This window comes from Falco punctatus (assembly GCF_963210335.1).
Source record: "Falco punctatus genome assembly, chromosome: 2".
Lineage (NCBI taxonomy): Eukaryota > Metazoa > Chordata > Aves > Falconiformes > Falconidae > Falco > Falco punctatus.
This window is the reverse complement of record NC_137581.1, coordinates 51,320,943-51,347,478: the sequence shown is the minus strand read 5'-3', so window position 1 is coordinate 51,347,478 and position 26,536 is coordinate 51,320,943. Positions and strand designations below refer to the sequence as shown.

The 26,536-nt window shown below is 35.5% G+C and overlaps 1 protein-coding gene across 2 annotated transcripts in view; it reads right to left on the bottom strand.

The window, feature by feature from the left end:
- Positions 1-22,834, bottom strand: part of LOC308058791 (uncharacterized protein) — a 35,008-nt gene extending 12,174 nt beyond the window's left edge. For both annotated transcript variants that reach the window (XM_080375142.1, XM_080375143.1), the window contains exons 1-2: positions 21,295-22,834; positions 18,928-19,025 (exon numbers count right to left, since the gene is read on the bottom strand). Coding sequence is in view for 1 of the 2 variants with exons in the window: in XM_080375143.1 (XP_080231269.1) it covers positions 18,928-19,025; positions 21,295-21,347 (151 nt within the window). In the remaining variant the exon portion in view is untranslated. The remainder of the gene's footprint in view (positions 1-18,927; positions 19,026-21,294) is intronic.
- Positions 22,835-26,536: the final 3,702 nt, after the last annotated feature.

Genomic DNA, 26,536 nt, shown 5'->3' with positions numbered 1-26,536 from the left:
ATCAAATCAATTAATAGCTAATAACTCGTTATTGTATTAGATTATTTATGAAGTCAGTGTTACATTAATGATGAAAGAAATTTGCAAGTGGCATTTTATTCTTCTGTTTGGAAGTGTTGTGAATATAGAAGATTTTCATATGCAAGTGATGGGTTTGGGGTTTTTTTATGATGCTGGATTTAGGAATTTTTTTTTTTTTTTCATAAATGGAAACATAAGTTTTGAGAGTGGGTTTGTGGGTTTTTGGGAGCGGGGGCGTGGTGACTTTTTTGTTATGATTATTATCAACATACCAATAATCTTGTACCATTCCATTGGCCATCTGAAATAATCCATATAATGAATGACTAGTCTGTGAGTCACATCATGCTGATAAAGTAGGTATATATACGTTGCAATCAAAATGCTTTTGATGAGAAGTCTAAAACAGGTTCAGATACTTCTATTTTGGAGCTTTTCATTCTGGTATTTCATTTTAAAAAAGACTCTAGGCTCGTGCAACCAATTGGGTTTTTTTTGTTTTCAGTTTTGTTCTTTACAACCCTAACCTCTGGTCTATATTTACTTCTTTTTTTTTTTTTTTTTTTTTTTTTTTTCCTTTAATGAATTATGTGGTTTTGTAATTCTATAAACAGAATTAAATGTTTGCATCTGATTATCTAATTAACTGCATCTTCTATCTACTTTATGAAACGTGCCTATTGAGCTAAATATTCTAATGAAGCAAAGACATAAAAATGTAAGTTCCAGTATGTTAATAAACACTGTCTACATGACAGTTTTCAAATTTTATTTCCCCTTTCTCCCCCAAGAACATTATTTGAAGCCCTGCATGTAGTCTTTGACTGTACTGCTATGGAACACAATTTTCTTAGAAATATTCCCCCAAGAGCACTTAAAATTTCCATGTCCTACGGTGAGTTCAATACTAAATTCTTATTTGATATCTAGATACTATTTGAAGAATTTTCATATTATTTAATTGTTTCTTTTGGAACATCAAGTTTCAGTGCAAAAGATGAAAAAATCTATTTATTTTCTAGTGCTGTGAGTGTTCTCCAAGGTTCCTGAAGACAAAAACCTTGGCTCCTTGATTTTTTAAAGGCACATATATAGCTAATAAAACTATATATTTATATATAGTTATGACTATATAATATATATAGTCCTATATTAACATATATGTGTGTGTATATATATATATATACACATATATATATAAAATATAGTATGCTGTAAATTTAGATTTTGTGTCAAGAAGCATCATCACATTTTAAAAGCATCTTGGAAGGGTTTTGAGCCATAAACCTTTTGGTGGGAAACCAAATGCCTTGCTCAGCCTTTACTGCTCTCCAGTACTAAAAATTGTTGCTCTTTACCTTTTTTAATAAAGAATTACAAACAACTTATTTAATCCTTTCTTTTCTTGTTTTAATTGGTTTATGTCATTGTTACCCTGGTGATTGCAATTACCAGCAGTTGTCTCTCTTGCCCAGATGGTGGTATAGTTTCAAGGCAAGTGCATAAGCCATTTACCCATTCTGTTTTATTGATATATGATGCCTTCATCATAAAATGTCTATTTATGAGTTACTTCTTTACACTGAACCAGTGCAAGGGAAAAATAGTTCCCCTAATTTTAATCATCAGACCCTTCTAAATAACACATTATATATAATAATCAATCAATATGTTAAGTCCATTGCTCTATGAACAAAAAAATCATTCACATTCCCATTTTATCTGAAGTAATGAGGACATCCAGCTAATTCATAGTAGATAAGAACTATTATAGCATTATCATAAACAAAGTAAGAGAGTCTGTTGTTTGAAAGCAAACCTATAGACCTTGTGAAAATGCTTTTAGATAGTGAATTTAGAAGATTAGAGCAAATACACTGAAGTTTTCCCCCAGATTTTCTTTATATTATAATCCATTTTCCACTTTCTTATAAATTATAAATGACTCATTCTAATTGTTCTTAATTCGGTTTTACTCATTGTAATTACTGTTGTTTCCATGGATGTCTTAAGCTTATTATTTGTATACAACATTATAAAGTATTTGCTTTTCTAGTTGAGTTGCATGATACAATAACTAACACTGCAAAATAATCACAGAATCACAGAATTATAGAATGGATTGGGTTGGAAGGGATCATAAAGATCATCTAGTTCCAAAACCCCTGCCACAGGTTTCCTTTCACTAGAACAGGTTGCTCAAAGCCTCATTCAGCCTGGCCTTCAACATTTCCAGGGATAAGGCATCCTCAGCTTCTCTAGGCAACATGTTCCAGTGTCTCACCACCCTCACAGTAAAGAATGTTCTCCTAATATCTAATCTAAATCTGCCTTCTCTCAGTTTAAAGCTTTTCCCTCTTCTGTCCTATCACTACATGCCCTTGTAACAAGTCCCTCTCCAGCTTTCTTGTAGGCCCCCTTTAGAGTCTGGAAGTCTGCTGTAAGGTCTCCCTGGAGCCTTCGCTTCTCCAGGCTGAACAACCCCAACTCTCAGCCTGTCTTCATAGGAGATGTGTTCCAGCCCTTTGATAATTTTTGTGGCCATCCTGTGGACTTGTTCCAACGGGTCCATGTCCTTATGTTGGGAGCCCCAGAGATGAACACAGGGGTCTCATGAGAGTGGAGCAGAGGGGGAGAATGACCTCCCTTGACCTGCTGGTCATGCTTCTTCTGATATAGCCCAAGATATGGTTGGTTTTCTGGGCTGCAAACACACATTGTCAGACCATGTTGAGCTTATTGTCCAGCACATCCCCAAGTCCTTCTCCTCAGGGTTGTTCTCAATCCATTCATCCCCCAGCCTGTAATGATACTGGGGGTTGCCCTGACCCAGGTGCAGGACCTTGCACTTGGCTTTGTTGAACTTCATGAGGTTTGGACAGGTCTACCTCTTAAGCCTGTCTAAGACCCTCTGGATGGCATCCCTTCCTTCCAGCATGTTGAGTACACCACTCAGTTTGGTATCACTGGCAGATTTGCTGAGGGTGCACTCAATTCCACTGCCCATGTTGCTGACAAAGATGTGGAACAGCACTGGTCCCAGTACCGACACCTGAGGAACACCACTCATCACTGGTCTCCACTTGGACATTGAGCTGTTGACCACAACTCTTCAATGTGGCCATCCAGTCAATTCCTTATCCACCAAGTGGTCCACCTGCCAAATCCATGCCTTGCCAGTTTAGAGAAAAGGGTGTTACGCAGGACAGTGTCAAAAGTTTTGTACAAGTCCAGGTAGATAACACCAGTCCCTCTTCCTTGATCTGTCAACACTGTAACCCCATCATAGAAGGCCACCAGATTTGCCAAGAACTATTTGCCCTTAGTGAAGCCTTGTTGACTTTCACCAATCACCTCCTTATTTTGCATGTGCCTTAACTTAGTTTCCAGGAGGATCTGCTCCATGATCTTGCCAGGCACAAAGGGAGACTGACCAGCCTGTAGTTCCTTGGGTATTCCTTATTTCCCTTTTTAAAAATGGGGGTTATGTTTCCCTTTTTCCAATCCATGGGAACTTCACCAGACCTCCTTGACTTCTCAACTATGATGGATAGTGATGTAGTAAAAAGAACAACATGCATATACAAAATATTGCCCACAGTTGTATGTTTAGCATGTCCATTCTCATAAACCTAAGTGGGCCGGGAGTGAGTTGAAACACCAGACCTTTGACAGTCTACCCTGATTAAATATTAGTTGTCTTTGTCTCTGTTTCAGATCCCTCCAAATGTCTTCTCCACAATAGATCTGCTCTAAGGTGAGCTTCTGAGCAGGGTGAACCCCAGTTGGTCTGTACCACAGGGCCGGAGAATCCCCACAGTCCTTCTCTTGTACAGTGGCAAGGACACTTATCAGGTTTAATATTTCTGACAGCCCTTCAAAACATAATCAGGAAAAAAATGCTAATTGGTAAACAAAAATAATAATAATAATATTTCATTAAAATTGTAGAGAAAATATAAAGGCTAAATATTAACTATAACCTCAAAGTCACACATTTACTTCTATCTGAGTACTTTCAGTGCCATCCACTACAGAGGGATCAACTTTAGTTCTCCATGCACCTGTCACAATCCTCAAAAACAGAATTTGGGACAGATATGTCCACATTTGTATCCTCTCGGAAAAGTCAGGTTTAGTTTTATTTCCTCACAAAGAATAAGTATTACACTGTACTTTAGCCCCAGTTATAAAATATTAGAAAATACTATTTTTAAGTTGTGTTTGTGTAGACTGTAAAGGCCACAGTGTGAAAAACCTCATTTAGGAATTTCAGGAGCAGGACAAGGCCTCCTGCCTTACAATTTGGTTAGGACTTAGCCAAGTACCAAGAGAGCTGCAAACTGACCCTTCTTACTGAATAGGAAGGCAGTAATTGTATACCCATGGTAGATTCTATACAATTCTTAAATATAGGGTTTGGTTATAAAAGAAAGCCGTTTTCCAAATTCCAATAGCATTCCATGAAAGCAACTCTGTGGGGCTGCATAGGACCTGGATCTGAATCCAGGAAACTATAAATGTTTTTCACCTCTTTTAACTAAATTATGCACGAGAGAAAATCTTTGGAGTTAATGTAAATACCAGATTAATATTAGTATATTTTCTTTCTTATTTATGAATTTTCCAACTGGAAACCTTCCTATTGTAAGATATCAAATGTCAAAAAGAAAAGACTGATAATTTAATGCTAAATATTTTTGAAGGTACAGGTAGAAAAAAATCTGGTTTTTTTAAGCCGAATCTGAGTCCTGATGTTTCTTCTGTCTTATATGGGCACAAAGCCAAACCAAACCAAACAAATGTTTTCAAAGTTTTTGCTTTGTTTTGTTGGTGGTTTAGGTGAAAATGAACCTTTTACTATCACTATTTCTGCGTAGAAATGTGACAGTACTTTCAGATAGGTGAAGGTGTTTGTGTAAAGTGGGACACTTCAGTTAGTACACATAACTAGGACACTAACTTTGAATGTAGAACAATATGTTGAAGTTCTTCTGAAAAATATGGAACAGTGCTTTTCATCTCAAACTGCTCAGACCTGAATGGGCAAGGATCCCCATGTATCCCCTGTATTTTAACTGACAGAGCAACTACTCTTCTGAAATTAAATTTTCTATGCCCAAATACTCCTTGGCAAAATTACCTTGTTTCCATAAAGTATTTTAATCTGGAAAAAAAATAATTAATTAATTAAGCAAATTATGTTGAGCAATGTCAAAATACTTACTTCCTTTTTCTGTTCTACTATAATGTTTTTTAATTCCATGTTGGCTTGAATGCTCAATATTTAACAAATATATTTTTTTCTTAAATATTCAGCATAAGCAGTCATTTTGTGATTTATATTATGTTATTTTGGGCATTAGCAAAGTAAAAGTTTCAATTCAATAATGTTAAAATACAAATTTTTGTATATTAACATGGGTTTTTTGCAAATAAATCAACTTCCCTTGTGCCCTCAAAATTTTAACTATTTTACTGTGCCATGAAATAATTTAATGAAAAGAGACTCAGACAATGAAACTACATTTTTTACTAATGTCACTGCTTGTATAAAACTACAGATAAAGTCACAGAATAATTTTGAAACCAATTATATAATCACAGAATGGTTGAGTTAAGCTAGAAGGATCTTCTGGAGGTCATCTGGCCCAACCCCCTGTTCAAACAGGGTCATCTATAACCAGTTGCCCTGGACTATGTCCAGAAAAACCAAAAGGAAGAAACATCCACAGAACTTCACAAGATACACTACCTTTCTTATTAACAAAAAATGGTATTTGATTTTTTTGCTTATTCAATAAAGGAGAGATTTAAAATTTTTCAACACAAGATAAAGTCTTTCTGATACTAGAAGCAAGAGTTCTGCTACGTATTTCAAACAAGAGAGATAGTTTTTTGGGTTTTTTCAGTTGTTAATTTCACATAAATGAAGTTTTCAAAATACATATGAACTTTGTAAGGGTTTTACCTGCTTTTAGTTTGTTCCATATTTGTATTCTAACATTAATATTCTCCAGATGCAATGACTTTACTCGTTAACACTGACAGCGTTAGCTGTTATAGCAAAAATGTACACTTCACTCATTTAACTGTTTCAAGACCAAACTTAGAAATGTCTTCAGGAGCAAAGAACCACTTGAAAAATAAGAAAATTTTAATTTATTTTAATAGTTGAACTTGACAGACCTGGTTTTCAAGGATTTGATTCATCCCATGTAACAGAAGACAATTAATTGAGATGCTTAAATTGACAATAAATGAAGTCTGAAGAAGTCCCTAGGCTGCTTCTCTAGTCAATGAAGGCAGTGAATTCTCTTCAGAGAGCAATCAAATTCTTACATGGGCTAAATTATAAATTACTCTCTCACTTCCCCCCACCCCCCCACCCCTCTTTTTCTTTCTTTTCCTCGACTGAACATAAAAGGAGCTCAGGGGGTTATTAACCTAGTTTAGGTTACCTTAATCTAACCTGAAAATTAACTTTATGAACAAGGTATATACCACAGCTTAATTAGGTATACACAGTAATATAAAATCAGTTTGGCTATGTGGATACTATGTCTATACTAGCAAATTAAATAGGGCCAAGGCCCATTGTCCAGACCTGGGCAAAGTGGTATAGCACTACTTGTACCCATTTTACTAAACTTTCTTCTCCTCAGAAAAAAGACTTGTCTATGCCATCTTTTGCAAATAAGCTCTAAGTCTTGATACCTGTGAAAAAATGACCAGGAATTGCCAGAGAAATGATTCCTGGAGAGACCAAATCTGTGTTACAGGCCATGTTAACACTTGACAACTTGGACACTCATGCCTGAGAAGTGGATTGCTATTTTAGTAGTATACACATAGTTTCCAAATCTGATTTCTGAAATATTAATCTGGGACTACATATGATGCAAATTTTCTTAATGAAAGTCTGTGGTTTCCAAACTCAACATCTTTTTTCAACATTTTTTTTTTTTTTTTTTTTTTTTTTTGTAAAATCAAGATCAGTTGCTCTGCTCAAAATAGAAGTATTTGAAATGGGGTGGATAGGGCTCTGAGACAGAGATATAGAAACTGAAGTCAAGTCTCTTTATCTCTCCTTTATCTGCCACCCTGGCATGAATATTTAGAAATGCCTTTCTAGGAGAATGCATTAACAGTTCTAATTTTGATGGATATCAACTAGGATGTTACCCTTTTAGCATTTTCATTATAATGTAGCAATTTAATAGGCAGGAGAGATTTGAACAGATGAACAATTATGCAAGGATAATTTCAGTCATGTGTGCAGGGATATCGTTGATACCCTCGAGGATTTGGGTTTGCAGTTACAAGCTAGCCCTAATTACAGGTTTTGTAAGTGAGAATTTTTCTAGTTGCTCCTTTCTGTACTGCAAGCTTTGCAAAAAAGATGTTCTCCTTTCAACTATAACTCACTGTGTGTTGGATTAGCTTCCTACTTATTCAGGAACTTAAATATCCCAGTTTTCATTCTTTATCATGACTTTCATTAAGCTATTATAAAGGGGGAGAAAAAAAAATATTAGCAGCGTACCTTTGCTGTCAGAACTCAAAAATACGTAAGAAAAATATGGGTTGAACAAGAACATTAAGTTTTGAAATAATTTACATGTATTTCAGTGTGGTGGTATTAGTAACCAGTATCTACTCTTAATGAGTACTAGTCAGTTCTGATGTTGTATTTCCCTTAGCTTCCTCCTTCTTAGTAAGTAATATTCCAGGTTTCATTTTTTTTACACCTGTGTGCCGTTAAGAGTATAGATCTGCAGATTTAAACCCTCTTCCCAGAAAAGGTTCTTCACTCTTTGTATCATTAATCCTTGGAGTTTATCAAGCAGTAAGTGATTACAAAAAGAAAAATACAGTTGAAAATCTTCAGACCTGTCCTCGAACCTCTTTGCTACCTTTAATTCTGTTCTTCCCCTTTCCCCTTTCTACTTCTAACTGCCCTGACTTTCATCCTGTGGCCCTGGACATACTTTTTTCTACTCATTAATCTACCGCTTTCCACATTTTTGCATAACACACAAGTCACTTCCTTTCAAACTATTATGAGGACAGATCTAAAAGTTTCTAAATCTCTCATGAAATGGTTTCTCATAACATTTGCATTGTTTTGATTCTAGTCAGAAGGGAAAGATAAAAATTACAAAAATGTTGTAAAGTAGAATTTGGTTTGTTAAGGAATGAAGTTCATGATCTAACTCTGATAGCAGTAGACTGGAATTAAGTACTTGGGCGCTCTGAGTTTTTGGTTTAATACACATTTTTACTACCCGTTACAACTATCCCAGTTAATGACCAAAAAAAAATTACACTGTAAATTGTGATGTTATAATAGTTTTCATTATCTTGTTGTACAAACATTGTCTCCCTTCAGATTTCTGCCAATCAATTTAACTTTTCTTTGCAACACAATTTTAGGGAACATTTTATTCCCTCATTTTATAAACAGTGAAAATTTTGAGAAGAAGGAAGGAAATGGGAAACTGTTCTTTTTGTGTGATAGAATTAACTACTGTTAGTTGATGAATCACAAAGGTTAAAAAAAATTGTTGAATTGTCTCTTGTATGCAGTGTTTCCTCTTATCTTGGCCATGAATTCAGTAATTAGTTTACTTCAAAACAAGCATTACAGGGTGAAGACCAAAGATAAGTTCCTGAAAGACCTCCCAAAGACCTCCCAAAGTCCGTTACAGCTGAAATGCTTCCTAATATTATGTTGTCTATGTGATCAGAAAAGTGTACAAAAACTTCCTTTTTTTGAAGTAATTTATTTGTTCAGAGTAATCTTAATATTTTTGGTAGGATTTAAAAGAGAAAGGGTCTTTCTGTCTGTATAACATGATGACTTTGATAATTGCTAAAATTATTTCAAAATATTTCATGATCTCTTTTATTAAGAAGAAAGACTCTTTCTTTTCTAGAATTAATAATAAAATAAAATAAGAAACATTGCATATCCTGAGAAGTAAAAAAAGAATAATCAAATTTAAACTTGCAGAATGCTTCTTAAGATGTGCAAGAAAATATAGTTATTATAAAATTCCAAATAATCAAAAAATTCCAAATAAAGAACCGAGAAAATTTAGCATAGGCTTGGTAAGTCATGTAGGTTAAAAATATTTATGTGAAGATGTGTCTGGGTTTCAGCTGGGATAGAGTTAATTTTCTTCTCAGTAGCTGGTGCAGTGCTGTGGTTTGGATTTGGTGTGAGAACAATGTTGATAGCACACTGATGGGTTTGGCTATTGCTGGGTGATGTTTATGCTCAGTCAAGGACTTTTCAGTTTCTGGGGCCCTGCCAGCGGGAGGGCTGGGAGGGGACACAACCAGGATGGCTGACCTGAAGTAGCCAAAGGGATATTCCATACCATGGGACATCACGCTGAGTATATCAACTAGGGGAAGAAGGAGCAAAGGGACATGCAGTATTATGGCATTTGTCTTCCCAAGTAATCATTACGCACGATGGAGCCCTGCAGGAGTGGTGAATTAATTCGTTGGTTTGCTTTGCTAGGGTGCCTGGCTTTACCTATTAAATTGTTCTTATCTCAACCCTTGAGTTTTACATTCCTTTCTGATTCTCCTCCCCATCCCTCTGGGTGAGAGGGAGTGAGTGAGTAGCTGCACGGTGCTTGGCTGCTGGCTGGGGTTAAACCACAACAAGATAATATATGAATTAATAAAGACAGCCTTTCTGACATATACAATGAAAAAATAAGTTATCTGCCAAACATCTATAGTAACCACAACTACATCTCAGGTTCTGTAGAATCCCCTAACACTCACTGGAGAGATGCAGTTACTTCAGGGCTGTCCGTATTAGTAACTTAAACTATACTGGAATGTGAAAAGAGTTTTGGGCATGCTTTTTTTCCATACATTAACCACTCAGGCAGTTCTCACAGAGGTTCCAAACATCCCCAGGACATCCTCTAAAAGCAGTCTAAAGAAGGTGACAGTTTTAAAGGGAAAGAAATGTTATGAGGTGTTATAAGCAGCCACCACCTCCAGCAATTCCAGGGCCTTGTGATTCCTCCTGCCAGGCCACTGGAGCCTATACCCCCAGTTTGATTTCAGTAGCTGGCATCACCCCTATGGGTCTACCCACTAGCTGGCACTTAGTCTCTGCAGCATGCACACATATCAGATAAAGTGTGTGATTAAACAAAGAGAAGTTAAGAAAAGATTTAATAAGAAGATACAAGAAGACAGACAGACGGCAGTAATCAGGTGCAGGGCTTGGTCAGACAAGTGTACTAAGGAGCCAAGGTTTACATGTAACCAGCTCCTTTAATAACCTTTCCTGTCTGATCCCTGCTCTGCTCCTCCTCATCCACTTACTCTAGACTTTCTTTGGTAAATTTTGCTAGTCCCACAGACATCCTTTGAGTGTCTCCAATCCTCATGTTCCTGTTGTTTTCCCCTTCTTATCAGTTACAAAATCCAGCTGGCTCTTTCCAAAGCTGTTCCTAGAGTTTCATAATGGCCCATCAACTAGCAAATAGAAACATCTGATCTTTCCAGTGTCTCTGTTGACTATTGTTTACCAAGATTTTGACTCTGTGTGTTCCTTAAAGGTCCTTTATCAGATGACTTGAAGGGATCAGAAGCTCTCACAGTCAACACACACTTGCAAGAGAGTTTACTGGAATGAACCTGGCTTTTGTATGCCAGTTGACATCCATGCCTGCAAAAGTTTCTGGACACAGGTAATTTACTATTAATTTACTAGCCTGTGAGTGCTATTCATGAGAGAATTAAGATATTCAAACAATATGTATGTCGAAGAGATATCTAGTAAGTTATATATATGTCATATATATGTATATATGTATATATATATATGTATATGTGTGTGTATATATATATGTCATATATTTATATGTCATACAAATAGCAATTGAGATTGCTTTTGCAGTCAAGATAATTCTTTTTCTCCATTGATTATAAAAGGAGCTTACAGGATATCTAATTCAGAATTTACTTCTACAGTAAATCCTTTAAATTTAATCAAGGGTTTTCATACCATGAAGTTACTGAGGCTACTTGTCCCTGGATGGCCCATACCTGTTCTTATGTTCTCTTTTAGTCTGCAAGGCAATATTGGGTATGAACTGCCTATGCTGTGTGATCCCAGGAGTGCTTCAATCCCTGGAATCACCTGGGAGAAGCAATTGCAAAAAACATCCTCAACAGTAAAGAAAGCCATACTCCACTACTTGGGAAAGGCCCCTGACGCTTTAGTTTGCAGTAAAGACACAGCCCAAGACACCATACGATAATGAACCCTGGGTCAATTCTCTCCTTTTTTCCTTTATATAATATTTTTTAAAACTATTATATCTCTAAATTAATCAATTATGTTCATATTAAAGACTTCTGTGGAAGACATTTCTTCTAACAGTCTGCACTACGTTCTGAAGATGCAAATATCAAAGGCCAGTTCACAGGACATATCAGATTTATAATGTCAGCATTCTGCAAGCTTTGCACAGCATTTAAAATATGATAACACTGAGAGTGAAACCAGGAACGGAATACTTACACTAACACCTTTCTATACTAATGGAGTTTTTAAGTGAACATCCTTCAAGATGTCACAGTGTTACTGTCTTCAATTGTTTTTCTGTGTAGCTGCCAATGAAAGACTTGGTGTATTACCAGTTTGAAGCATCAGTTTCCAATACATAACCTATTGCCTATGGTTATATTCTCAAAATTATTTTATATAATAAGTCTAAAATAGGACATTAAAAACAAACTTATTTTTTAGAAGTTTATTCTGCTTACAAAATGTCAGTTTACACTCTTCTTGTGTAAAAAATGAAATTCTGACAACCATGAACAGTTGCAATAGTTTCTGCTAAAGGTCTGATTTTGAAAGTTATCCCCTTTGAGTACTTCCATGGATGTCGCTGAGGCTATTTGGAGAATAGACACTAATTGAAGTTAGCAAGGAAAAAAATCTGGCCTAAGTATGTGTTTAGTAATTTCTACAATACTTTCCACATATTGCCTAAAGAAACAATTTGGAAAAAATAATAAAAATATATTAAAATACATGTTTAGAATAATTTCTCATTAGAAACAGCTGTTGTTTCTAGGCCCACCAACACACAGCAGACTGTAGGTATTTTAGTCATCTATTCAGAAATCATGTCATCTTTTAACTCTTCACCACAGAATCCAGCATCTCATATGATATATTTCATTCTTGTAAGTTCAAAAATAAATTGATAATGTGAATGAAGATTGTTGCTACATCTTATTGAAATGATTTTATGAGAATGCATCACAAATTAGTTACAATTATTGATATGTTTTACTCTGTCTTTCAGTTTTGGTGCTGAGCTTGCACACTGCAGTACAGATTTGTTTGTCATTATCATCATCCGTAAATAAATGATACCTTAAATACTATGTGAGCTGCAATTTCTTTGATGGATAAAAATGCTCAGTGGTAAAGTAGAACAAAGTATGTTTCTAAGTATGTTAAATTTTCTTGTCCAGTGATTTATAACAGCAATCCTAAATGAAGTTTATACCCTATAAATTCCACATGTTTATCTTCCCAAGCAAATTTAGCTTCTATGACATGCCAAAACAGTCTGTCTCTTCTACTGTGTTACATTAAAATTGGTATTTATTGTTCATTTCTTCTTATCGCTTTTGCAGACAATGCAGTAAGGTCCAAATACCAAGTGCAGAATAATGTAAGGACGACACAGTTACAGCTTTCAAATCCAAGAATCTCAGCAAAAGCGTTAATGTATCTAAGACAATAACAGAAAAACATTATTAAGAGTATTGCTGCTGTCCTTGACAGTTTAGGTATCAACACTTACAAAATGATTGATGCAAATTCAACTGCTGTTCTTTAACTGTGTACAGCTAAGATCACAATGTACCAAGGACAGAAAAAGTAGAAATATTAGCTACAATTTGGCTGCGATACATTACAGACTGTGCTATTTTTTTCGATATATATAGTATACTAAATCTAACAAATAGATAATGAGTCAGTGGTAAAAGTACATTTACTTTTATTTTTAGTTGACATTGCTTTGGCTATGGTATTCCAAAAGTTTTTTGTTATCTTTTGTAGTCTTGGCTCATATTAATATCCCATAGACAGCTAAATTCAGGATTAGGTATGATGGACAGTGGTATCTCTACTTTCTCAGACAGTTTTCATATATTTATAGTCTTCAATTTACAAATTAAGAATTTTTGCAAAGTAATAAACTCTGTACTCAAAACACTCGATTATTTTTAAAAACAGACAACTGGTCATCTCTTAAATTTTAATGAATACTGTCCAGTCTTACAGGTACAAAACAATGGTAATAGTTATCAGTTAAAAATTCACCTGACATTGTCTAATAGTGGGATGCTGTGGTGGGTTGTCTCTGGCCAGCAGCTAAGCACCCGTCTAGGCACTCACTAACTCTGTCTCAGAAGGATGGGGGAAAGAATCAGACAGATGTAAGCTGAAAACTTATGGGTCGATATAATGGTGATTTAATAAATCAAGTAGAGCTACATGTGCAAGCAAAACAAAATGAAGAATGTATTAACTACTTCCCATGCCAGGTAGACATTTAGTCACATCCTGGAAAGGAAGACCTCATTACACGTAACAGTTATTAAAGAAGATAAGCACCATAAACACAAACAACTTTCTACTTCTTTCCTTGAGTTTTTTGTTGCTGTGCACACTGTCATATGGTATGGAATACCTCTTTCATCAATTTGAGTCAGCTCTTTTGGCCATGTACCCTCCCAGCTTCTTGCACACTCCCAACTTGCTTGCTGGTTGGGCAGAGTAGGAAAAAGAAAACCTCAATACTGTGCAAGCACTGTCCAGTAACAGTGAAAACATTGGTGTGTTATCAACACTGTTTTGATCACAAATCCAAAATACAGAACAATATGGGCTCCTATGAAGAAAGTTAACTCCATCTCAGCCAGACCCAGTAGAGGTGTCAATGAAAATGAATGATAAAATAATGAAAAATAAAAGAAATATGCATAATATTTCAACAGATATTCTTCTGTTGTTCTATATTTCAACAGAAGCTCTTCCTAGCTTCTAGATAACAGCAGTTCAGAAGCCTTTCAAGCTGAGGATGGTGTGCTCTGTAGGTTGTAACATTAAGTGTATTTTATTTCCATGAGTTGTTTCCAGTGGTTTTTGCACTGGTGTAACTTCACTTCTGCAAGGGCTTTCATATCTTAATTGTGTATTGTGTAAAGAATCTGCTTTCTTTTTCATCTTGAATTTGGTTTATAGGAGTTCACTGAATAAGATCTTCTGCTGAAAAAGTGACCAATTGTTTCCTATTTCTCATGTTTCTTTGTTATCTCCTGACAATCATTTCTTTTACAGGCTTAAGTGTTATTTTGTTTAGTTTATCCAGTACAAAAGTCTGCCCTCAGTCATCACTGTAATTTTTTTGTTGCTGTTAGTTTTCTTTTCAACTTTATTATATCATTTCTGTATTGGAAGTACTGTGCACTGTATTCCAGGATTTGTTATCTCTGCAGAAGGTTAACAATCTATGTATGAATAAAATGACATAGAAGATGACTAAAGACTGTGTTATAATCCAAGCATCAAGGCAAATTTGAAGGGGTATGTGAAATACTAGCTTTGATAATTTGTGACCATCTAATAAAGGAAAATATAACATCTAAAAGGAAATCTCTTTTCCTTACAAAAAAAAAAAAGGACATTTAAAAGACAAATGAATTACCTTTTTTCCCCTTGGCGTTTGGTCAAAATAAATGATAATTTCATAGTTCTCTTATTTTGCCTTAATATTAGATAATATTAAATCTATTAAGCTCTACTGTATTTTTAAGTGTGTTAATTGTCAGCTATTTCACATAACTAGCTTTTTGCTACAGTGTGAGAGGAAAAATATTATTCTTGCATTTGCTGTTAATGGCATCTGGTGTCCCAGATAGTGCACATTTCTGAGTTCCAATTAAGTTCACTCCATTAAATTGGTCCTAGACAGTGCACTTTCAGCTCTAAGTAGAAAAATTTCAGTTTCTATTTCTTCTGTTCAGCATGAAGTATAAAATAGTTCATAACAATCTGACTTCTCAAGAAAAGGGAAACCTCATATCAAAGTCTTTGCTCTAACAAGACTAAGGGTATTGGTTTTATCTAGAAGCAGGGCTGATTTGAAGACATTTTTGAAGTAGAAAGAACCATAGAATGGTTTGGGTTAGAAGGCACACTTTAAAATAATCTAAACTCCCTGCCATGGCAGGGAACACCTTCCACTACATCAGGTTGCTCAAAACCCCCATTCAACCTGACCTTGAACATTTCCAGTGATGAGTCGTGCACAGCTTCTCTGGGCAACATGTTCCAGTGTCTCACCACCCTCACAATAAAGAATTTCTTCCTAATACCTAACCTAAATTTACCCTCTTTCAATGTAAGAACATTATCCCTTGTTCTGTCACTACAGGCCTTGGTAAAAACTCTACATCCTTCTTGTAAAGTCCCTTTAAGTATTTAAAATCTGCAATCAGTTCTCCCCAGAACCTATTCTCCAGGATGAACAATCCCAAATCTCTCAGCTTGTCTTCGTAGGAGACGTGGCCCTCCCCAGTACCCTCTCTAACAGGTCTATGTCTTGTACTGGGGACCCCGGAGCTGGATGCGATACTCATCATAACTCATTTCATATATATGGGTACTAAATAGATTTTAATTCTTTCATAACAAATGTATATAACAGAAAAGGGTTTAATAAAGGGATATTTGTGTTAAGGTAAAAATATAAAGTGGAAGCAGCGCACCACATTTCTTTGGATTGAATTTATTACAGACCCTGCAAGAGCCACAAAACCTAAGCTAACTGTATTGATATAAATACTTAAGTTATTGCACTGTAATTTGCATCTAAACAAAACATAGGTTCCCACTTAAACACTAAAACTAAGTTCTCCAAACTTTTAATTTTTATCCCAATATTATAACTTGATCTAATTTATATTGCAAAAAGCAATTTCATTTACTAAATTCCACTTCCATAAAATTGTCTGTGCTTCCTTCTCCTTGGACAGAAGATATAGTTATGGGTGTTATAGCACTAAAAGCACTTTGAGATATTTACTACAATGTACTTAAACAAAAAATATGGAAAAGCATATAAAAACCCATAATATAAACATCAAGAGTCCACTACATTTTTTTTTCTTTCATGAATATTTAAAAATATTTTACTTATGATTAAAACATTAGCCAAATCCATTCTTAAAAAATATATATAAACATGGATTTACTTCAAGGTACATTCTTAGTACTTGTCTCTCTGAAAAAACTTATGCAAGGCAAGTGAAGCCAGACAGTATTTACTTTTCTCTTTGCCATGAACTGAGAAGGCTTAAGGAAAATTAAAGCCAAGCCCTTCTGAGCATGCTTTCCTTGCAAGGACATCTTTTCTTATTGCATTTTAAACCTCACAAACTGTGATTTCAATCCAGCATATTAATCAGGCTTTAGATCACAATTTAAAATTTTCCTATGCAAAGACTGAAGTCCCAAAGACTGAGACGTCACAAATATTTTGAATAAATTGCAAAAGAACTGAAGTCAAGTAAAGAAGGAATGTAATGCCAGTGTCATGACAGAAAGTACTACAAGTTATTTTATGTTTCTTTTAGGAAATATTGAGTACCTTTGATGGCAATCTTCAGATTAAATTTATCTACCTGAAAACCATTGTACTTAGTAAAATGTCAGAAACGTTAGACACGACTATTTGAAAAAATGCACTTACTAATTAAGATATAAACCATGGGAAGGCACTAAACCTGTAAACTAAGACATAAACTAATGTCCTAGTGTCACAGGAAAACAACCAAAAACATGAAGGTCAATCTTCTGACTAGACTTCATTAATCTTATCTTGCCTAAGCACCAAACAAATCTCTGGTCAGGAAATCACTGTTTCTTATGTTAGAATTCAAACACATGTCTAAGGCTTCAGTGGAAACCTCAGGACTGACATGAGGTTGATTTACATGGTTTAAATTGTTCCCATTGGTCTTTAATTGTTTCATTTAGTTGTCTAGTTTAAAATGCTTGCCCAGGATGTTACAAGTCAATGAAGAGACAGTTGTACCTGTAGGTCAGAGCTCATCCTTTCCTTGTATATATGTAAGACATGGAGAATAAATAACACTTTTGAGAGGTGAACTATAAAACTTACACTAAGTGCCTAATTTTTACAGCGCTAAATGTAGACGAAGCAAGTTCCACCAATAAAGCATACAAATCCACAGACATGTTACAACCCTCAGGTTTCTATGCAAGAAATGAAGGAAAAGGTGAACTCAAAAGGGTATCATAATACCATGTCAGGATGGAGTGTCCATAAGCACCTGGGAAAATTTTCAACAAAATTGTCAGGGCTGTTTGTGCCCACCACACACACACACACACAGAAATACTGTCATGGTTTAACCCTGGCTGGTAACTAAGTGCCAGCCGCTCGCTCACTCCCCCCTCATCCAGAGGGATGGGAGGACAATCAGAAAGGAATGTAAAACTCAGGGGTTTGGATAAGAACAATTTAATAGGTAAAGCAAAAGCTGTGCACGCAAGCAAAGCAAAACAAGGCAATCATTCACCACTTCCCATGGGCAGGCAGGTGTTCAGCCATCCCCAGGAAAGCCGGGCTCCATCACGTGTAATGGTTACTGGGGAAGACAAACACCACAACGCCAAATGTCCCTGTCCCCTGTCCGTCCCCAGTCCCCGTTCATCCATCCCCAGTGCCCCGTTAGTTTGTCCTGTGTCCCATCCCCCACCCCACCCCCTACCCCCTTCCCCCAGTTTATATACTCAGCATGATGTCCCATGATATGGAATATCCCTTTGGCTAGTTGGGGTCAGCTGTCCTGGCTGTGTTCCCTCCCAAATTCCCGTGCCCCTTCAGCCCTCTTGCTGGCAGGGCCCAAGAAACCAAAAAGTCTTTGACTTGCTGTAAACATCACCCAGCAACACCTAAAACCATCAGTGTGCTATCAACATTGTTCTCACACCAAATCCAAACCACAGCACTGCACCAGCTACTGAGAAGAAAATTAACTCTATCCCAGCTGAAACCAGGACAAATACTAAAATATTGGTTTTCTGAATGATTTCAGAAGAAAATCGTAGAAGAAATGAAGACCCAGTTAGTGATGGCTTTTACCCCCTGCCATAACTCTATCAAAGCTTTTCCCAGGGTGTCCATTTTGCGTTTCTAGGTCTAGTTTTAGCATTGCATACCTGTACACCCTGGGCTCAGATTTCTGAGAAGGAGGTTACATTCTCAGAAAATTATATGAGAAAGAGCTGTGCAAGACAGAATTGCAAAACCAAATTGCAGGCAGAAGTAAGATTATTGAGATACACATAGCTGGTAAGTAAAGGATTGAAGAACAAAAGTACTGACATGAAAAAGTATAAAAATATCTTAAAAAAAGAAGCAAAACAGGGCATCAGCAGCTCAGCAATACTAAGCATCAGGACATTTCAAATAGCAACAGAGTGTAACCCTTCCCCACCTTACCGGCAAGTGCCTGGTCAACCCCTCTAGTGTCTTATTGGAGGTGATGACAACACTAAAAGCCCAGCTTTACAGTTTATTAGTCTTAGCTGTCTGTTATGTAGGTGTTTCCAGTAGCCTTTTATTTCTGTGTTTAACCTACTTAAACATGGCAAAAGTTGACCAAGCTTGGTGCCCGAGAGAGGCACCAAGGAACCACTCTATCAAAAGGTTTAACCTCATATTAAATATCCATTACTTCACTTCTGTTAAAAGTGTTTTGTATAACAAAAATTAGTTATTAACTGGGTACCAAACATCCTGTTCTTACCAGCTTCCTGAAAGAACATTTGACTTTTTGACTTGTCCATGGAATGCAGAAGAAGCAATTTGGCATAAGCCTTTTTCTTTCCTGCCTCACAAGTTCCTCTGCCAAAACAAAGGGGAAAACAAAGTCATTAAAAATACCAAATGCATTCTGGGGAGAGAAGCACACTGGTATCTGTGGTTCAAGCTGACTGCTACAGGCCAGCAATAGCACAGAAGCCAGAAAGCCACATTAGTGAGGTGTTGGGTCAAAGCTAACATGCTCTACAGGGAAACATATAATCACAAACATCTGCAGGACTAAATATATAAATGTTGTGAAAACTCTCATCAGGATTAGAGATGTAAATGATGCTTTAATTGTGTCCATTGACTGAGTGTGACTCAATGATTTATCTGTGCAAGTCAGATTCTGAAAGATAGAGGGAATTCAGGGGAGTGATGTTTTACTTTACATGACAAGTTAAATGTAAGCAATAGACCTGCTAAACTGGTAAATGATTCATCCAGAAACAAAGGAGAAGCAAATCATGTTACTTTCATCCACAGAGTATGTTGTTAAACCACCATCTTTTCACTGAGTTTCCTTCAAATTCCTTTATTTCTAATCTTGAAACTGAAATTTAATCATTGCACATTTACTTTTTTTTTTTTTTTTTTTTTGTACTTTTTTTTTTAATGAAGGAGTAAGGGTCATTCTTTCATTTGTAATTTTGCACTAATCTCAGTGCCAGAATTTAAACAGTCTTTTGGTATGCTACATCTTCTACATTCCTGTCCTAACATCTTAATCTGCTGTTGAATTTTTTTCAAAGCAAAAGGAAAACCAGCAACTTGGTTTGATCCTATTACTTGTCAAATGAGATTAAATCACTTGCAGACTCCAAACATCATAAAAGTTGAAATGACCATAGAATTATCCTATCAAAATTCTTAGGATCAAACCAGCTGAACTGTAACAGTAGTTGTTTTATATATATATATATATTTATATAAAGCAATTGGATCACCACAGCTAATTTGTTGTAAAGGGTACTAAACAACATCAAAGTGGATAACAAAACGGCTGTGCTGACTCTGCACCACAGGAAAGGAAACTTCTTACCATCTTAAAACAATTCAATACATTTTCCACTAATGTTATAGTATCCAAACTTAACAAAAATAGTCACAATTTAAATATGTACTTTTAAGGATAGAACTTTTTGTTACACTTTTGCAGGATCTTGGGCTTCTGTTACTCTGATATGATTCTTATGGTGAGAAAAATAAAGACAATTATGATGCCAAGAAAATATTAACAATGCCAATGTTGTATACATCTGAAAACTGTGTCTATGTTTCCAGGAAATTTTTGTTGTTGTTTTGGTTTGGTTTATAAGTGGATTTGAACAGATAGAGGTGGAAAATATTACAGAATTAGTAATGTCATCCAGTTTATCTTTGTTTTAAAAAGAAATTATTATTTTTCATGTATTTATCACCAGATAGTAGTAATCAGATTTCAGATAATCTTTGTAATTGTATCTAATCAGTAAATAATTCATAAAAATAAAATATTGTTTGTGTAGAATCTAATTGGTTTTTTTAGGTGAAAGTTTGGAACTGCTGAGGATAAAGCACAAACTGTCCTTTATGTGATAAAAACATTCTAAATCACAAAGCATTAGTTGAAAAAAGGGAAGAGGTTGGATTAAAACACATATGACTCAATTCAATTGTCTAAACATAGACGTCTCAATCAACTCGGGAGTTCCTAGTATAAACCCAGCTGGCTTTAACCTACTGCTTCAGGAGGACTCTGGTCTCTCACAGGTATTGTGCCATAACTTTCAGTCTCATGAAAATGTTTAAACACTGTGGTATGTTTCAGTAGCATTATTTACCCAGATTTACAATGAGTCCCAAATGTCTGTCACAAAAGACGTGGTCAATACTTCCAATACTGTCCAAAAAAACCCAACATACAGAATATACCACAGGCAGGATTCAGATACTTCACTATAGATTTTTACACTGTGTGAGATAACCTAAAGTATCCCACAGATCTTCACCTGCAAGTTTCCAGAAGCGTAGTTCCTAGGTCATGCTTGCTAGCTCAATATTTAGAAAAGCTCTAGGATATATCAAAGTGGATGGATGCCAGTGTTTGGCCAGCAATGTTCATCCTTGTATTTCTGAGGTAACTTGGAGTAAATTAATCCGGTTTGATATACATATACATATACATATACATATACATATACATATACATATGCATATGTATATGCATATGCATATGCATATGCATATGCATATGCATATGCATAATATACATATACGTACCTTTTTTTTTTTTTTTTTTTTTTTTACAGAGTACAGTACATCTTACCTATTTGAAATGCCTGCGGTAGGAAGAGAAAATTCTTTTTCCAGAGATGTCATTATTTCTGTTTCCCTACAAAGGAAGATTAAGCTATATATCTCAGAGAAGTCTAATAATGAATCCAAAATAATAATCAAAAAACCCTGTTCAGTTTCTGCAATTTTTAAGGGTTCCTAGAATTTTCTATGTAAGTCCCATAGCCCTGGATGTTTAGCTTCTGAGACTCTGTTTCAACATGTCTGTGCAGGCTGGTGACTAGTTCAGCTCTGAACTACAGTGTTCAGATATGTTGTTCCTCTACACATTAATCATCAGAAGCTTGTCTCAGTGGACATTTTTAGAGCACATCTTATCAACTGGACTCCACAAATGTGAACTGACAGTAACTGTCTTCTAAATGTAGCCAGAAGAATCTCATATACATTAACCCCATTCTGTTGATGACTTGCTTGGGATTTAGGAATCTGAGGGCATTCCTCATGGGATACCATGACATTTTAATGTTGAGGGAATAAAAATCTATAAAGCCTTCTTAATCAAAGAATGCTTGAGCTACCAAATCAACGTGGAGGTCACTCTTCTTCTGTCTAAGTTATGTTTCAATAACAAAACAGTGTTTCAGTTTTTTTTGACCAAAGAGAAGGGAAGCAAAAGGTTAACTGTAGCCAGATGGTTATAACACTGACATTGCAGTAAGTCTTCAAATTATTTTTTTAAAGCTACTTGGTTTTTTACAAATGGAAGATTTTCACATGAAAAGGAGAGAACAGATTTCCCTCTTTCCTGTGCTTTCAAATTATTTATATCCTAGGGTTGGAGGATAGTTGTTATCAAATTCCTTTTTTAATAATAATGTAAAAAAAAAGAAAGTATACAAGGAAACTGAACAGTATAGTCCTGTGAGAAGATATAAAGATATATTTGTAGATGATCCCTGTATCTGTTTGCCTAACTTAGTCTTGACAACCTTTGAAGAGTGAGATTTTACAAGTCCCTAGGTACTCTTGTTGTCATGCTTAAATCCTCATTCAGAAAATCTTTGTTTTGTTTGGGTTTTTTTTCCTGTAATATCTAACCTTATTCTATGTAAAAGTACAATAATTTCTTGCCTCATCTCAGTGCACAAGGACATTTTATTGATTTTCCCATTTTAACAGTTTATTTTTTAAAAAGTTGCCATGTTTTCACCCCATTATTTTCTTTTTAGCTACTTTCCTCCTTTTTTATCTCCTGCCCAACAAGACAAATTCCATCAATGATTAATCATGAATGTGGCTTTCCAAACTTCTGATGATTCTCTGGTTTCTCATTAAGACTCAATGATTTACTAGGAGCTATTTACAATGTAGAGCTAACATTACATCTAATATTGCAGCTAATTATTTATCAATATCATATAAATATTTCATTATCAAACTTTATATTTTATATTACTATTAGTGTTAAAATAAGATTATTTATTCTATTTTGCATTGACATCACATTTTTGACTCTTTCAGTCTGAGGTCTACTAGTATCCAGAAATGTAAAGTTGTTTTGGCCACGTTGTTTTAATACTTCTTTTTGTCTTCATTGATTTAATTTTTGTAATGTAAGTTATGATCCTATACTTTAAAAGTACTTTCCATTTCTTCCAATTTTTTGTCATTATTTGTCATCATTGTATGTTCTCTCATTCTTTTATGAAAAGTATTTAGTGGAAGTATTTTAGAGAACCGGGCCTTGTTCTCATGGTGTAAATCTAATTGCCTAATTTAAATACAAACAGATATAATTCCATAGGCTTTTAGAAGTTCCTTTTCTAAGCAGGCAAGGTGAAGGTAGAGACAAGAGAGTCCATATAGCACATATGGATTATGCTCACACAGAGAGGAGTTCTTTGAATAACTAAGTAAATGAGAAAGGGATAGCCTAATAAGCTACATGGACAAATAAAAGATATTATTGTACCCGATCACATTATGCACACCAAACAGTAGTACTGGTGATAAATAGTTACCAGCAGCACTCCAAAAAAGATCTGTCTCCCCACAGAAGAAATAACACCGTCAGGGTCTATGGGTAGTTCTCTGAGTAATTCAATTAATTTCAAAGTCATTCATGCAAACTCTTTAAAATTATATGTTAATACCTTGAATTCACATCTCAAGTTTCAAACTATACAGATATTTAGTTACTAAAAATAAAATGGAGGCTGAAAAATTAATTATATTTAAAGAATACCAGCAAAATTTTATTCTGTGTCTATCCTGTGCATCTTCTTTTACTGTATTCATTTATCTTTCACCTCTATGAACATATTACTAATCATGTTGATAATGTAGAATTTTTATAATGTTACAGCTTAATCATAGGAATAATGTTAAATTAGTGTTTGCATGAGAAAAGTGTGAAGGCAGCAAAAATAGTTGTTTTTTTCTTAAAAAAACCAACAACAAACAAACCTTCCCAAAAGGCATAATTATTCTTTCAGCAATAAAAAGAAGAAACCTGATATTGATTTGACTTGCTATGTCAAATACTGGAAATTAGTTTATTGAAGTTTATGAAATGAAGTTGTATTGGTCTCACAATAATTAAAACTGGGGGTTTTAATTAAATTTTGCGGTGATTTCATAAGAATTCAAAATGAAACTTGATCCTAATCTAATGTAACTATTTCTTGGGAAGTTTTCAGGAGGAAAATGTGTTTATATTTTATCTTCTTTTATTAAAGTTAAAAGGAGGGGGAGAAATAGATGGAGAACTATTTGCCCTCTTTGTAACTAGCATACTATTTTTTCTAATCAGTGTGATCAAATATGTAAGCCCATGAATGAAATTAAGACCTGAATACAACGAATCATATCAATGGATTGTTTGAAGTACTCTTTCCTGTAGATATTTTGTGAGTGGCTGCATAGAATATTTCAGAAATAACTATCCTGATATTACTCAAAAATCCCATGAAATATGCCTTTATTGCATCCCATAACTAAATAACATCTTGCGCTCTGTTGTTTTGTTTCTCCCTTGTTAAGTTTCACAAAGTGATTTGAAAACTGACAAAAACATGTTAATGCAAGGCACCCACTTTATGCAGCCATGGGTAACTGGCTCAGGAGGTAGTAAATGGTCAGGAGATACTATAGTATCACACATGATATACTTACACATGTGTAGTCATTTATGATTCAAAGACCCCACTGATAAACTGTTGTTTAACAAAATAATACGACCAAACATCGTAGTGCTTTCCAACCTTTGATAGGTCCTAGCAAAAACTCTTTGCTAGGCACAATTGTTATAAACGATAACAATTAAAACAAATTTATTTGGGGTTCAATCAATTTAGGTTGAGAAACAATAAGAAAAAACAGCACTGGGTGCGCGGAGAACTCAATTAGTTCCACCACTCGCACACCTGAGCCCTAAAAGCAGCGTCTTTTATCCCCGGATCTTGACCAATCTCTTCTCGCCAGATGTTCGTCCCGCTCTTTCCCCACTGGGTCGTTAGGGTACACCTTCTCCTCCTATTGGCTCTCCTTTGGCGCGCTTTTTCTAATCTCAAGGTCTTTGTCTCCATCGTGGGCCTTCTTCTCTGGCACGGTTTTCGCTTTCCTTATCTCCTTTGGCAGGCTTTTCCAAGCGGCGATTGCCTCAGGGGAAGGGGAAGCCATCCCATTGTCTCAAAGGAGAACCACACATGCCCACTCACCACAACTGCGATACAGGTCCCAGATTTACACAGGGTACAACAATTACACTTATCACAGTGCATTCTATTTTTGACATGGATCATGACTGCGTTTATCACACTATGGAACAATTTTCAGCAAAGCCTGCAATATACTCCAAGTAAGTAATGGATAACACCAATGGATATTGATTGGACAAGTTCAGTTTTGTAACCAACAAGTTCTGCTTGTTAGGAAAGTTCTAGGGAGTAAGATTCAGTCTTGTTATGTATTCAAAACTAATGAGTTCTGAATACAAACAGCCCTAACTCAGAGACAGAGGTGCAGCTGTATAAACACAGAAGCCTAGTGCTACGGGAGAATCCAGCAGTGTCTGTCCTGGCACCCAGCTGTCACACCACGACTTTGGTCCACTGTATGTCCACTGGTCACACAGACATGGATCATGGAAATTCCAGGATATCTCAGATGTTATTGAGGGCCTGTGTCTGGGCAACTGAACCAAAGCCTAAATTACAGAAGAGAAATTATACATATAAGGGGACTGTAAGTAATATAAAAGATAAAAAAGGAGGGAAAATGTGGAGAATCATGAGACAAACAAAGGTTGGTTTCAGATCCAGACTCAGACACTCATTTTGCAGGGTTTACAATGCAGATACTTAAATGTGAGCTCTAGTACTAAGCTCACAAAGAACCAGTGAAGATCTTGTTCCTAGAGTTAATGAAAGTGTGGGAAGCTGAATATTCAGCTTAACCAGAAGACACATCTGATCAGTTGAATCACTCCACTAAACAGGGCCAAGGTTTATTTCCTGAGTACAGACATTCAGTGTTTTTTTGGATGTTAGAAATCAGAGACAGCTGCATAAAGCTGTCAGATATGAGACCTGGCAAGTTGAGGGTAGGTGGGGACCTTAATGTCGCTTTAATGGAGTCAGTGGATCACTATTTTTAGACAATTGAGTCCTGTCTCTAGTTCACATGTAGATGTCTACATTTAGGTGTTCAGAATCTCATTACATAAACCAAAACTACAGCAGGTGTAAATTTACCGTGTGATTTAAATAAATAAATCCTAAGTAAATACTGAAATAAATAAATCCTAAATAAATACTTCTGAAGGAAAAGTGTAAAGACATATCAAAGGAATCTTAAAACATGCATCTCACTTATTCTGTATTTCCTTTCTTAATTCTGTCCCTCTAGCAATATCTTAAAAATTCCACAATCCACAAACAAGTTTCTTGCTTTAATTGCAACATGCTGTACGGTAGAGTAAGCATCCATTTTATTGTTGTTTTTTTTAATAAGCAAAATAATTTTGGGGAGACATGCAATTATTTTGTATATAACTTTTTGATGACAACATTAAAAAAAAAAAACTATTATTATACGATGTTATTTTTTTTTTCTTTCATCAGTTGCATAAATTGGTGAGTAAGGTAGATTTGAGCGTAGAATCTGTAAATCAGTTTACAGACTTTCTGAACTTCTACTAAATGAGGTACAGAGTAAGTCTACAGAGTTTTACCCCTACCGAGAAGATCCGGCAGTACTTATCTGGCTAA